The sequence below is a fragment of the Somniosus microcephalus genome, chromosome 5 (genome assembly GCF_052327205.1).
Source record: "Somniosus microcephalus isolate GS21.2 chromosome 5, FLI_Smic_1.0, whole genome shotgun sequence".
In the NCBI taxonomy this organism is placed as follows: domain Eukaryota; kingdom Metazoa; phylum Chordata; class Chondrichthyes; order Squaliformes; family Somniosidae; genus Somniosus; species Somniosus microcephalus.
This window is the reverse complement of record NC_140991.1, coordinates 101,637,962-101,653,266: the sequence shown is the minus strand read 5'-3', so window position 1 is coordinate 101,653,266 and position 15,305 is coordinate 101,637,962. Positions and strand designations below refer to the sequence as shown.

General features: G+C 46.7%; 1 protein-coding gene across 1 annotated transcript in view; it reads right to left on the bottom strand.

The window, feature by feature from the left end:
• hecw1b (HECT, C2 and WW domain containing E3 ubiquitin protein ligase 1b) overlaps positions 1-15,305 on the bottom strand; it is a 773,289-nt gene that overhangs the window by 454,305 nt on the left and 303,679 nt on the right. Inside the window, exon 8 of the mRNA XM_085988048.1 lies at positions 3,030-3,130. Coding sequence (XP_085844174.1) covers positions 3,030-3,130 — 101 coding nt within the window. The remainder of the gene's footprint in view (positions 1-3,029; positions 3,131-15,305) is intronic.

The window sequence follows — 15,305 nt, the reverse complement described above, 5'->3', positions numbered from 1 at the left end:
CGGCAGTTGACCCATTGATGCCCAAGGCCTGTCTGATGCAATTTTTAGGCGGGCCTGTAAACGAGCGAGCAGCATGCCCGCCTGTTACAAACTGGGTTCCTATGCTGGTTGTAGCACCCCATTTGTGATTTTCAGGTACAAATGTGTGGAACATGGTGGCCACTCAGGAAAAGACTCAGAATATTTTGGGAAAACATTTTTGTGGGGCCAGGAGGAGCAGGAGTGTGCAATTTATCAGAACTTGGACTCTAATCCAACTATTTTCTGAACCACTGGGGAGGAAATGAGGCAGATGTGTTCACACCCCTTCCAAATTTTTGGCCTATGGATTATGCCCCACTCTCCCACCTCACTCCAAATAAAGGAATTATTTCGACCAACCTCTCCCCAACTCTTGAGACCTAGTTACACCTCTGTCCTGATGGAAGGTTCTGCATAAATACTCCCTAATCCAAAGATCGTTCATTCAGAGACACATCTCCATTAGTCAACTCTGACCTCCTTCTCTCCATAAAGAATATTGCCCACACATCTCAGCAGCACAGGAACCATCGTGTCCCATGCGGTATTTGATCATTTCTACATCTATCCCTATAACCTTGAACACCAATATTTACAGCTTTAGGACATGGGCCCCAAGGAAGGGCTGGAACCATCTCGCTGCCACTTAACATTACTGGTTCACTTAGTAAAATGCTGTGTTGTAGAACATTTTCAAAGTATGCTAGAAGCATTTAGTAGCAATTACCGGGTACAGGAAGAGGGTGCTGAGTAATAATCAATCATCTAATAATCACTCCTATACCTACTATCAACATTTTCTTTCCTATTTTGAGAACATAAGAACATTAAAAAAGCATAGAACAGGAATAGAGCATTAAGGCCCTTCCACCACCATGTATAATCAGCTCTATCATAGACTCTACCCAACTCATTCAATCTTCTGATCATCATACTGATCTCAGCTGATTCATTGTTTTTGTTTCCTGAGAACATGCGCTGTAGATTTTTGGCATCTATTCCATGAAGAAAGATGAAGTGATCTGCAGATCGGGCAGAACGCAGCCAATAATTCTCTTTCAAATACTTCTACAAAGCTTTTTCTGCTTTCATAAAAATTAAACTAAATTAAATTAAATCACTTTATGACTTAGATGATGGCATAGAAAGCCACATATCCAAATTTGCCAATGACACAAAGATAGGCAGCAGTGTAGGCAGCAGTGTAGGCAGCAGTGTAGGCAGTGTAGGCAGCAGTGTAGGCAGTGTAGGCAGTGTAGGCAGCAGTGTAGGCAGCAGTGTAGGCAGTGTAGGCAGCAGTGTAGGCAGCAGTGTAGGCAGTGTAGGCAGCAGTGTAGGCAGTGTAGGCAGTGTAGGCAGCAGTGTAGGCAATGTAGGCAGCAGTGTAGGCAGCAGTGTAGGCAGCAGTGTAGGCAGTGTAGGCAGTGTAGGCAGCAGTGTAGGCAGTGTAGGCAGCAGTGTAGGCAGTGTAGGCAGTGTAGGCAGTGTAGGCAGCAGTGTAGGCAGCAGTGTAGGCAGTGTAGGCAGTGTAGGCAGTGTAGGCAGCAGTGTAGGCAGTGTAGGCAGTGTAGGCAGTGTAGGCAGCAGTGTAGGCAGTGTAGGCAGTGTAGGCAGTAGTGTAGGCAGCAGTGTAGGCAGTGTAGGCAGCAGTGTAGGCAGCAGTGTAGGCAGTGTAGGCAGTGTAGGCAGTGTAGGCAGCAGTGTAGGCAGTGTAGGCAGTGTAGGCAGTGTAGGCAGCAGTGTAGGCAGTGTAGGCAGTAGTGTAGGCAGCAGTGTAGGCAGTGTAGGCAGCAGTGTAGGCAGCAGTGTAGGCAGTGTAGGCAGTGTAGGCAGCAGTGTAGGCAGTGTAGGCAGTGTAGGCAGCAGTGCAGGCAGCAGTGTAGGCAGTGTAGGCAGCAGTGTAGGCAGCAGTGTAGGCAGTGTAGGCAGCAGTGTAGGCAGTGTAGGCAGTGTAGGCAGTGTAGGCAGCAGTGTAGGCAGTGTAGGCAGCAGTGTAGGCAGTGTAGGCAGTGTAGATGAAAGCATAAAATTACAAATGGATATCGACAGATTAAGCGAATGAGCAAAACTGTGGCGAATGGATTTCAATGTAGGCAAATGTGAGGTCATCCACTTTGGACCTAAAAATGATAGAACGGGGTACTTTCTAAATGGTGAAAAGCTAAAAACAGTGGAGGTCCAAAGAGACTTGGGGGTCCAGGTATATAGATCAGTAAAATGTCATGAACAGGTACAGAAAATAATTAAAAAGGCTAATGAAATGCTGGCCTTTATATCTAGAGGACTAGACTACAAGGGGGTAGAAGTTATGCTGCAGCTGTACAAAGCCCTGGTTAGACCACACCTGGGGTACTGTGAGCAATTCTGGGCACCACACCATAGGAAGGATATATTGGCCTTGGAGGGAGTACAACATAGATTTAGCAGAATGATACCTGGACTCCAAGGGTTACATTACAAGGAGAGATTACACAAATTAGGGTTGTAGAATTTAGAAGGTTAAGGGGTGATTTGATTGAAGTTTTCAAGTTATTAAAAGGAACAGATAGGGTAGATAGAGAGAAACTATTCCCACTGGTTGGGGAGTCTAGAACTAGGAAGCATTGTCTAAAAATTAGAGCCAGACATTTCAGGAGTGAAATTAGGAAACACAAAGGGTGGTAGAAGTTTGGAACTCTCTTCTGCAAATAGCAATTGATGCGAGATCAAGTGTTAATTTTAAATCTGAGATTGATAGCTTTCTGTTAACCAAAGGTATTAAGGGATATGGGCCAAAGGCGGGTATATGGAGTAAGGTCGCAGATCAGCAATTCATTCACTGAATGGCAGAACAGGCTTGAGGGGCTGAATGGCCTACTCCTGTTCCTATGTTCCTACATTCACTTTCTCCCAATAGCGACTGGATATATTGTGATGTTTGTCTTGTCTCCTGCTAAAATCAGGTTAGTTCCTGTAATCAAAAGGTGTTTTTAGATTTTTGATTAATATGTCAATAAACAAACAGCAACCTTGGTGGATTGAAGGTGTTATCTCAAATCGGAACTGCAGCTGTCCGCTGACATGGTCTGTTGGCAGCCTTCGGCCTAGTGTATAGCTCACCACCCTATCCCTGAAAGAAAACAAACATGATTATAGGACTCTCCCCAAATGAATAATAAAACAAGATTTTGACATTTACTACAGCAGCTTGAAACTAGGCCAAAGATTTATTATGATTCAAAGCATGCAGCAGAGAAACTTAGTACATTCACATGGAATGTGTTTTTTTGGTAGCCGTCGGGAAGGTATAGGATGACCAGCTGTTACATAAACTACCGTTAAAGCTCTGCTTCGATCGATAGCTACCAAATCAGCTGTTAACCCAACCAATTGAGCGGATGGGCTACATAATTCACTCAATAGGTTTCTTGCCAATGGAATTGGCAGGAAAACCCCATTGTCATTTTTTTTTCCTATTACATGACAGATATGGAAAATGTCCTCCATGGACTGTGCACTGCAGCAGCCATTTTACACTCCCATCTGGGCCTTGCACTGCCTCACAGAGCACTGCAACCAAAAGGGGGAAATTCAACAGTCGGTCCTTAGTGTGGTGCATGTTTACTCATGATGTATATTTGGAAAATCACATTTGTATTTCTGTTTGTAATTTAAATAGTTTACCTCAGAGTAATACTTACATGTGACTGCACATCGAGAGGGTACCTAAAATAAGACTGTTGCTTCCAGCAGGCCCAGAAGAACACTTATAGTAGCCTATAATAACAGTTTCATTTTTTAATCAGGAAAAGCTCTTTTTGTGCTTATTTTGTTTGCAACTGTCCTTCAAAATTACTTGAAAAACCCACGACCTAGCTGCAAGTCAAATTTTGTGTGCAAAAGTTTGGCAGCTTTTGAATTACGTGAGGTTATCAAGCAAACTGATTACAGCAACCAGAACTGTGAGTTATGAATGAATACAAAAGCACAATAGTTATAAATATTGCGAAGAAGTCAAAACGCTTGCAGTTTCATGTCACATGATATGTAAATTGTGAGCGCTCAGCATTTTGTATAAAAACTTCCAGCTAGCACCGCTGTGGAAAGGTTACCACTCCATAACATAGAAACATAGAAACATAGAAGATAGGAGCAGGAGTAGGCCATTCGGCCCTTCGAGCCTGCTCCGCCATTCAACGAGATCATGGCTGATCATCCAAACCCTAGCACCCGGTCCCTACACCGACAGCCAACCCACCCAAGCCCTATCCCCGTAACCCCATGTATTTAATCCCCCCTAACACGAAGGGTCAATTTTTTTATCATGGCCAATCAACCTAACCCGCACATCTTTGGACTGTGGGAGGAAACCGGAGCACCCGGAGAAAGCCCACGCAAACACGGGGAGAATGTGCAAACTCCACACAGGCAGTCACCCGAGGCCGGATTTGAACCCGGGTCCCTGGCGCTGTGAGGCAACAGTGCTAACCACTATGCCACCGTGCTGCCCGCATCTGACAGTATTGCCCCCTTCTCCATAACTGCATTAGAGACGGATTGCTTGTGTCACCAGGCAAATTGATCTAATCTAGTAACTGTATAGGTTTGTAGCCTATTTGAACAACAACTCTCAGAAGACATCTACAGCTGCTTCAAACTTTAAGCAAAATGTCTGCTTCCTTCTTGGTGCACATGGTGTTTATATATCAATCCCATCACTGACTACATACATCCTTAATACATCATTACAGTTCCCCTTCGTCTGGGAAACTTTTTTAAACTGAACTCAAAATTCATCTAATTGCAAAATTAAACATGGGAATTATGATTAGATAATCATATTAGGACGATATAGACTGTGTGGAGGATAAATGCTAACACGGGCTGGTTGGGCAGAATGATTTCCGTGTTGTAATTTCTATGTATTTCTACATTATTGGACAGGTAAATTATAAGTCTAATCTATCAAATGGCTTTCTGACTCTGTTTTGGTATCTCCATTCTGGTTTGCTCTTCCTAATTTCAGGTTTAGTTTGTTGTTTTGTTTCACTAGTCTCAGGTTAAGTCTGTTGTTCCAGTGTTTTAGTTTCTTCAATTGGCTCTTCTGCCACTGGCTCCATCCTTTTTTATGTTTCGATAAGATCACTTCACTTCCTTCTCAATTGTTAATGATTTGCTGTTGTAACATTAGACTTTGGCACCTTACAGAACAATTGCTGGTTTCCATTCATTTTGTTCAGGTAAATGCACTCTGACTGGATCTTCCAGAAGCTGTATTTTTAAAGGAAAAGAACCTTGATCCTATGCATTGTTTGCTTAGTTACTGACATTTGGCTCAGTTGCCATTGAGTCAAAGGTTGTGGGGTCAAGCCGTACTCCAGGACCTCTGCGTGTAATCTAGACAGACACTTCAGTGCAGTACTGAGGTAGTGCTGCATTGACCAAGGTGCCATCTTTTAGATGAGATGTTAAACCGAGGCCCTGTCTGCCTGCTTAGGCGAATGTAAAACATTCCACGCTGTTAGAAACGCAGGGAGTTCTTCTGGTGTCCTGGCCAACATTATCCCTCAACCAACATCAGGAACAAAATAGGTTAACCAGATATTTATCAACGTTACTGAGGTAGGACTTTGCAAATTGGCTGCTGTGTTTCTTACAAGAAAACAGTTGACTGCATTCCAAATATAATTAATTGGCTGTGAACTGCTTTGAGGATGTGAAAGGCACGACATAAATACAAGTACGATAGCAAAATACTGCAGATGCTGGAAATCCGAAATAACAACAGAAAATGCTGTAAAAACTCAGCAGGTCAGGCAACATCCGTGGAGAGAAATTAGAGTCAATGTTTCGGGTCAAAACCCTTTATCAAGATAAATACAAGTCCCTTCTTCCCTTTGTTTATTTAAGCTGTTGTGAAACACCTTTCATGATTTTTAGCTTGAGCAGTACTGAGAAATACTAAGGGGAAAAAAACATTAGTGGGAGTGGTTTATAGACCTCCAAACAGTAAGGCGGAGGTTGGGGATGGCATTAAAAGAGAAATTAAAGAAGCGTGCAATAAGGGCACAGCAGTCATCATGGGTGAATTTAATCTACATATAGATTGGGCCAACCAAATGAGTAACAATACTGTGGAGGAGGAATTCCTGGAGTGTTTACGGGATGGTTTCCTGGACCAATATGTCGAGGAACCAACCAGAGATCAGGCCATCTTAGACTGGGTATTATGTAACGAGAAAGGATTAATTAGCAATCTTGTTGTAAGAGGCCCCTTGGGTCGGAGCGATCATAATATGATCGAGTTCTTCATTAAGATGGAGAATGAAGTAGTTGACTCAGAGACTAGGGTCCTCAATTTAAATAAAGGAAACTATGATGGTCTGAGGAGCGAGTTGGGTAGGATTGATTGGGGAATGGCACTCAAAGGGTTGACGGTGGATAGGCAATGGCAAACATTCAAAGACCGAATGGATGAACTACAGAATTTGTTCATCCCAGTTTGGCATAAAAATAAAATAAAAAAGGTGACCCAACCGTGGCTAACAAGGGAAATTAGGGATAGCATAAGGTCCAAGGAGAGGGCATATAAATTGGCCAGAAAAAGCAATAATCCTGAGGATTGGGAGCAGTTTAGGATTCAACAAAGGAGGACAAAGGGATTAATTAAGAAAGGGAAAATAGAATATGAGAGTAAGCTTGCAGAGAACATAAAAACTGACTGTAAAAGCTTTTATAGATATGTGAAGAGAAAAAGATTGGTGAAGTCAAGCGTAGGTCCCTTGCAGTCAGAATCGGGGGAATTTATAATGGGGAACAAAGAAATGGCTGACCAACTAAATACATATTTTGGTTCTGTCTTCACAAAGGAGGACACAAATAACCTCCCAGAGATGTCGGGGAACATAGGGTCTGATGAAAGGGTGGAACTGAAAGAAATCAGTATTTGTAGGGAAATGGTGTTAGGAAAATTGATGGGACTGAAGGCCGATAAATCCCCAGGGCCTGATAATCTACATCCCGGGGTACTTAGAGAGGTGGCCCTAGAAATAGTAGATGCATTGCTGGTCATCTTCCAGAACTCGATAGATTCTGGAACAGTACCCATGGATTGGCGGGTAGCTAATGTTACCCCACTATTCAAAAAAGGTGGTAGAGAAAAGGCGGGGAATTATAGACCGGTAAGCTTGACATCGGTAGCGGGGAAAATGCTAGAGTCCATTATAAAAGATGTAATAGCAGAGCACTTGGAAAGCAGTGACTGGATCGGACAAAGTCAACATGGATTTACAAAAGGTAAATCATGCTTGACTAATCTACTGGAATTTTTTGAGGATGTAACTGGTAAAATAGATAAGGGAGAACCAGTGGATGTGGTGTATTTGGACTTTCCAAAGGCTTTCGATACAGTCCCGCATAAGAGATTAGCGTGCAAAATTAAGGCACATGGGATTGGGGGCAAGGTATTGACTTGGATAGAGAACTGGTTGGCGGACAGAAAGCAAAGAGTTGGAATAAACGGGTCATTTTCCGAGTGGCAGGCAGTGACTAGTGGGGTACCGCAAGGATCGGTCCTAGGACCCCAGCTGTTCACAATATATATTAATGATCTGGACGAGGGAATTGGATGTAATATCTCCAAATTTGCAGATGACACAAAGCTGGGGGGGAGGGTATGCTGTGAGGAGGATGTCGTGAAACTCCAGCACGATTTGGACAGGTTGGGTGATTGGGCAGAAACATGGCAAATGCACTATAATGTGGATAAATGTTAGGTTATCCACTTTGGTGGCAAAAACAGGAAGGCAGATTATTATTTGAATGGTAATAGATTGGGAGAAGGGGAAGTGCAAAGAGACCTGGGTGTTCTTGTACACCAGTCGCTGAAGGTAAGCATGCAGGTGCAGCAGGCGGTTAAGAAGGCAAATGGTATGTTGGCCTTCGTAGCAAGAGGGTTCGAGTACAAGAACAAGGATGTCTTGCTGCAGTTGTACAGGGCCTTGGTGAGACCACACCTTGAGTATTGTGTGCAGTTTTGGTCGCCTTACCTGAGGAAGGACGTTCTTGCCATGGAAGGAGTGCAGCGAAGATTCACCAGGCTGATACCTGGGATGGCAGGAATGACGTATGAGGAGAGATTGTGTCGATTGGGCTTATACTCACTGGAGTTTAGAAGATTGAGAGGGTATCTCATCGAAACCTATAAAATTCTGTTAGGCCTGTACAGACTAGATGCAGGAAGGATGTTTTTGATGGCCGGGGAGTCCAGAACCAGGGGTCATAGTCTAAGGATAAGGGGTAAGCCATTTAGGACTGAAATGAGGAGGAATTTCTTCACCCAGAGAGTGGTGAACCTGTGGAATTCTCTGCCACAGAGGGCGGTGGAGGCCAGTTCATTAAGTATATTCAAGAAAGAGTTGGACATATTTCTTAAGGCTAAAGGGATCAAGGGATATGGGGAGAAGGCAGGGACCGGGTACTGAATTTGGATGATCAGCCATGATCTCATTGAATGGCAGAGCAGGCTCGAAGGGCCGAATGGCCTACTCCTGCTCCTATCTTCTATGTATCTATGTATCTATGTGGGAAATGCTGTTTTCTCTCTATGATCGATCAAGAATTGCACTCATTGGGGGGGGAATTTGTCTCCTTAGCGCTGCCCGTAGATGGCGCTACTGCGAATTGAGAGCTCCTGTTGTATCTAGCACCGCACGCCAAATTGGGACCCCCCATAGTGCTGCCAGTAACAGCAATCGCCGGGGCCTTCAACGCCAGGGAAATCGTGACATCAGTGAGAGTGCAATGCTCAATATTCCAAACTCTATTAATAAATTTATGCATAAACATACCACACAGTGCACATGCATTCTAATAACTAATGATTCTGTGCCTACCAAATTTGAATAGTTGTCATTGTGTGCAAGGTGTGAGATGTGGGTGTGAGTGTTGGTAGGTAGAGATTGTTGGTGGGTGAGTGCTGGGGGTGTGGTGCATTTTTTGAAGCCTTCACTCACCCTGCCCACCCGTGTGAGCTTGTTAAAGTTATTCCTGTACTGGGTGTGGTCCTGAGGACCACAGTGCTGCCCATGATGTGGTGTGCCACCTCCCCCCACATAGTACAGCAGACTTGTGATGAGGGCCGCCTTCTCTCCACCACTAAAATCAATGCCTCCAAAGCTTCATGGGAAAACCTCCGGGCTCTCTCCCTGGGGCGGCGATCTGCCATCAGGATTTGTAAAGAAGTGCTCCTTCTCCTTGTCCTTCTTCTTATGGTTGTTGAGGCAGCTGCACAGCCAACAATGCTGAGAATGAGGTGCTGAAGCATTATGAACCTCCCCTTTAAGTAGTGAAAAAAGCCTGTGGCAATCATGACTTGCATTTAGACTGCTCCCGATATTGGTCCATCTTTTCAGTGTAGCGCCAATGAGCTTGGGTTTTTAGTCTAGATTTATGGCTCCAATCATTTTAATGAGGAGTGAGGACAAATTTTGCCTGCAGTCTAGACGATTTTCACCTGGCGCTAATTCACCATTTTTAGTCTAAACACCGCCCATTCCTTGGCTATAAAGAATTTCTAGCCCTATATGATATTACAACAATCGACCTTCTCTGAGCACTTGGGGGGAAAAATTCGGTTGCTTTGCGCCTCCCGTTAGTGCCCCTAACGCCTCCCATGAAATTTGGTAGCCGGCAGCCGTCATCGCCGTGCGCAGCACCCCGCCCGCGCCCTGGCTGCAAACTTGGGTCGCCCCCCCTGACCTACCGCCAGACGCTATGTCCGACAGCATCAATGGGGCGTACTTGCGGCCGGGGTGGCGATATTTAAAGGGGAGGTGTCGGGCGGCCATTTTCTTTGCGGGCCGCTTGCCAGCACCTGCCCCCTCTGCCCTCCTCCTGTGCGATGCTGGCACCCCGCTCCCTGGTGGCCCAGCAGTGCCCCCGGTTCGTGCTGCGCTAGGCCCCTCCCCTTTAATCAGGGGAGGGAGGCCTGCAGTACTGCAGCGCGATGTGCCGGCGTGCGTGGCGTTGTGACACATAGCGCTGCAATATTGAACTGGAGCACCCCAAGAGGGAGGGGGAGCATGTCCAGTAGTGCCCCATCTCCTGCTTGGGGCGCTACCATTCAATTTTGGGCGTGGGGGTGCTAACTTTTTCGGGGCACTGAAAGTAGCGCTCCGGCGAAGTTAGTGCCCCAAAGGGGGCATGAGCCAATTTTTCCCCCTTGGTATTTATATATCATCCCCTCTCTGACCACTAGAGGGCTGCATGCAACTTCTAGACATCATTACACTACAGGAAACTTTGTTATATCCGGCACCGACGGGACCGAGCTGTTGCCGATCTATCAAAACTGCCGGACATACCAGCGTTAATGTTGAAGCATACGGAGGTTTTCATCTCCATATTTGACAACAAACACTGTTGCTTAGCAACAGCTTCAAACAGTTGGCCCGTACCTTGGAAGCATCTCTGTAGCTTAGCAATAGCTTCAGAGAGACTTTCCAGGGCCTGACTGTTGGAAAAAAAAGCCACGAGAAGAAAAAAACCTAACAAAACGGCTCCTGATTTCTGCCGGTAGATCGAGGTTTCCGGACATACAACCTCCGGATAAACCAAAGTCTCCTGTACTTATAGTTTACTGTCCGAAACAGGGATTAAGGCTGAACTTAGTCTGGTTGAGGACCCAAAACATTTTACAGTGCTGTTTATTTTCAAGATAGAGAGGAAATTGCGATTTACCCTGAGGTGACTGTAATAGATGGGTTGGTCATTTCATCAACTCTTCTTCCTATGGATTAACCGACAGCACTCTATTCTAAGCCCTGTGGTAGCTTGGAAACCTGATGGTGATTCGATTTCCTCACAGTTGAATGGTAAATCCTCCCCACCGTTGGTAGGACTGCTTCCTACTTAGAATCATAGAACCATAGAAATTTATGGTACAGAAGGAGGCCACTCGGCCCATCATGTCTGTGCAGGCCGAAAAAGAGCTATCCAGCTTAATCTCACTTTCCAGTTCTTGGTCCGTAGCCTTGCAGGTTGCGGCACTTCAAGTGCATATCCAAGTACTTCTTAAATGCAATGAGGGTTTCTGCCTCTACCACCCTTTCAGGCAATGCATTCCAGACCCCCACCACCCTCTGGGTGAAAAAAGCTCTCCTCAACTCCCCTCTAATCCTTCTACCAATTACTTTAAATCTATGCCCCCTGGTTATTGACCTCACTGCTAAGGGAAACGGGTCCTTCCTATCCACTCTATTTAGGCCCCTCATAATTTTATACACCTCAATTAGGTCTCCCCTCAGCCCCCTCTGTTCCAAAGAAAACAACCCCAGTCTATCCAATTTTTCCTCATAGCTAAAATTCTCCAGTCCTGGCAACATCCTCGTAAATCTCTTCTGTACCCTCTCCAGTGCAATCACATCTTTCCTGTAATGTGGTGACCAGAAAGTCATGCCCAAGTATGATGCTTTCTAGAAAAATTAAACTACTTTTTCTCCTACTGGGGAGCACATATGCAAAAATACAATTTTTAAAATAAACCTCTGCAATCATCAGGCGGGTCAGGTGCGGGCCGTCGACGTGGCGGGTCGCGACCCTGTTCCTCATTTCATGCCGCTCCTCAGAACAACTTTCCCTTAATGAGGGCTATTAAGGCAAGCTTGCGCGTTACCCGGCTCTATTAAATGGTGCGGGTCTGACGACGTCATCGATGACTCATTTCCAGTTGAGATATTTAATGGCGCCACGGCCGCATTGCATTTCAGGGTTCACCTAGGAGTGTACAGGCACTGTACTGGTGAAAGGATTTGCAAATTTCATGTCTCCCTGAGGAATTACTTTTGGGTTATTAAAGAACCCGAGGTTAGAAATCCTCAGCCCGCAGCGGGTACGCGCACGCAGGCTGCACACGCAGGCGCAGTCGCGTGCATCAAGGGAGAAGTTCCCCAGCACTTTGTACAGACCACTCCCCCTCTCCTATGGGATTCCGAGGAGGAGGAGCCTGAATCAGATGGCCCCGCCCCCAAACCGGGTTTTGAACCTGGAGGGGAAGACCCTCAGCCACCGGCAGCCGGTGGCAAGGGATTGCCCGTCCCCAGTTCAGGTTTGGGAGGGGAGGAACCCGAGGGAGAAGGCCCCCAGCTAGCGAGGACTGTGACCCGAGCCAAGGGTCCGCTCGCCAGGGTAGCCCCACCGGTAGCACTCCCTAGGAGGTCTCCTCAGCCACCCCAGCCCAGAAAAGTATGGTCACCGGCTCTTCAGTTAAAAAGGGCGGCCTCCCGTGTCAGGGAGAAGCCGAAAGACAGAGGTCCCCAGCCAGCAGCCATAAGCTGCGAGGGACTAGAAGTGGAGATCAGTCCAGCTTTGCCGCAGGTAGTAGCCTGCAACAGTCCTAACAGAGATTAGGCTGGTCGCTCGGAGACGGGCGGCAGGTGTACATAGCTTTGTTTAAGTTTAGTAATGTGTATAAGGTTAAGTTAGGGTGCTTTCATTTAATTCTATGTAAGGAACCGGTAGTCTATAAGTTTTAAGTATGGAACCGTTCCAGAGTGCTGTCTACGTGAGCCGAGGTCGCGGGACCCGATCACACTTCCCCCGAGCCAGGGAGCCTCCAGGGAACCTGGCTAGATGCTTTTATGTCTTTTTCAGAATTTCGAAATGTGCGGAGGCATAATCCTACTCACCCTGTTCGGGCTGAGCCTCGCGAGAAGGGGCGATGTCGAGGACCATCATATTTTCGGATGCTCGGGGAAGAGAGCGCCCCTAACACACGACGGAAGTGGTCTACGGGAGGCGGATGAAATCACCTCGTATGTCCATGAGGGGTGCTAGCCAGGATGGCTGGGATCCAATTCGACCCAGTATTCTAGTGAGACCAGCTTCACGTATGGGGAGGCCTCCCTCCAGTGCCCGAGGATACGAATTGTCACCCCAAGGATTAGCGTCGCCGTGGGCAAAAGAATATGTTTGACGTGTAAAGGGAACGTTCTCCTGGATAGGTGGTGGTGGCTCAGAAAGTTAAGCAAAGACATGGGGAACCCCAGGGTAGAGTGGGAAAGGTTAGGGAATAACACTCACAGGACCATTACAGGGACCCAGGGAGGGTTAAGTGTGTGCTGGGATAAATGGTGGGAACCGGAACAGGGGATCTACGTCTGTATGTGGGGATCAGAGAAAGTCTGCCCCACAGGCATTCCCATCATTTTCCGCAGCCAGTGGCAAAATAACGGGAGGGAGATGGACTGGGAGTCTCGCCTGGACGCATGCGCGATCCCATACTCCCCAATCTCGGTTAATGCCACTGAACTAGTGACCCGCCCCCGACAGCCCCTGCCCACGACCCCGACGTCACGGACAGTAGCAGAGGGATGCCCCGCCACCACCAAGGGACCAGGGAATGGCCTGGTGCTGTATCAAGGGGTGCATTACGCGGTGGCCTCAGTGATTTTAAACCTCACTGAGGTACACTTACCCACGTGGTGCCCCGCAGAGACTGCCAAATTGTATCAAGCCCTATTAACAGAGATGTTTCGAAAATTCCATGAATTTGACTTTTCGGAGGTCAATAAGACCGAATTGTATACTCACCACGAGATTTGGGACGGGATTGGGAGGCAAAGAAGGGGTGTTCTTAATGATGTTTTAACTGGTTTTAACATGAGGTCTTCGGTCATCAACAGTTTGGATGACGGAGCTGCAGACCCAGATTAATGGTCTAAAAACACAATTAAAGGGTATTTTAACTGATGAGAATAAGATGGTAAGTTCTGAGTTGCATGAAGACCAGGCCATGACACTCCACTTAAAGGAGATCATAACGGAGCTGGAAAAACATGCAAAGATGGTAAATGCTCTCATCAGGGAGGACAGAAACGCTTCTGACCAGGCTGCGCAGAATGAAGTGTGCGTGCTGTACGGGGCATGGTTGCTGGGCGAGGGCCGCAGTAATCTGGAGGATTTAAAACAAGGTTTAGTTCCCTCCTGGATCAGCAACAAACACCTCGCAGCCCTCCACCCTTTTGAGAATGCATTAAGCCCGTGCCAGTTCCGGCTAGCTTCGGAGGCCTACCCAGTCCCAGTGGACTGTGGGCGGTCCAACCACACTGTCATGGGGGTAGTTGTAAGAATGCCGGTCATGGGCGGGACAGCCCGACCCGCACCGGTATACAGGGTGGAGAACATTGGAATCATTCAAGGGGGTGCACACATTCGTTTTGCAGCGGTCCCGCCCTATGTCATAAAGTGGGAGCACGCTATGACGGGTATTGACCTCTCAGGGTGCCATAGCCGGGGAGCACACATCATCCTGTGTCCCCAGCACTTGAATGCCTATTCGAAACCACAATACGGGTTCAGAGCTGCTGACGCGAAACCTATAAATTGTACCATGGAAGCCATGGCACAAGGCCATGTTCCCCCACAGGTAGCATATATAGGGGGTGGGACATATTGTGTCACCACAGGAGCATCTCACTACCAGCATGGACAGCACAGCTGGTGCGTGGTGAGTGACAGCAGCTTCTGCTTCAAACCCGAGGCAGAAGTTCAAGTGGCACAGATACGAATTGTCCCCATTCCTGAACCATCCACTGTTCACCTCACTGTGGAGGAGAGTTTTACCCACCTCCAGAAATATGTCGCCCACTTTGGTTACCCGATTCCCCCTCTCCCAGAGCACCTTACCAAATTATTAAAAGCCATTCTAGTATCACAAAAGTACTTCTACACTTTGGAACAGAAGACTGTACAGATAGGGTCCGACATTTTAGATATTACGACCCCGCCCCGGTGGGACGTTTTTGAAAGTATAGAGGTCCCCTCCTGGATTCGAATGGCGTCCCACATCTTAGTAGTCTGTCAGCTAGGGATCGTCCTCTACCTGGTTTGTGTCCAGTGTAGGAGAAAGGGTCCCGGGGTAGAATTTAAAGCAAAAAGGTTGTGGAAGGACCAATATGCCTGGGTGGAAGAAGAAACACCCGTGTGAGCTTTGTGTCGTATCACTACCGACTGATGGCAGACTCGTTTGTTATTTTTAATAAAGCTCGTTCCTTCCGTTCGTTAATTTTAATAAATATGGTTTTGGCCTGATGTTGATTTTATTAAAGATTGTGTGTTGTAATAAAGTTTTATGATGTGCCAAGTAGTGCAGGGGTGTTGGACCCCCTCCGTGCTTGGATTATTGTAACAGATCATATTTGCTATCAATAGATGCCTGCCGTGCACTGCGGTTTTCTCTAAGTAAGGGGAATGTATGTGTCGGGGGATCATGAATATATAAATATAGGGGAAGGTTGTTTGTGGGG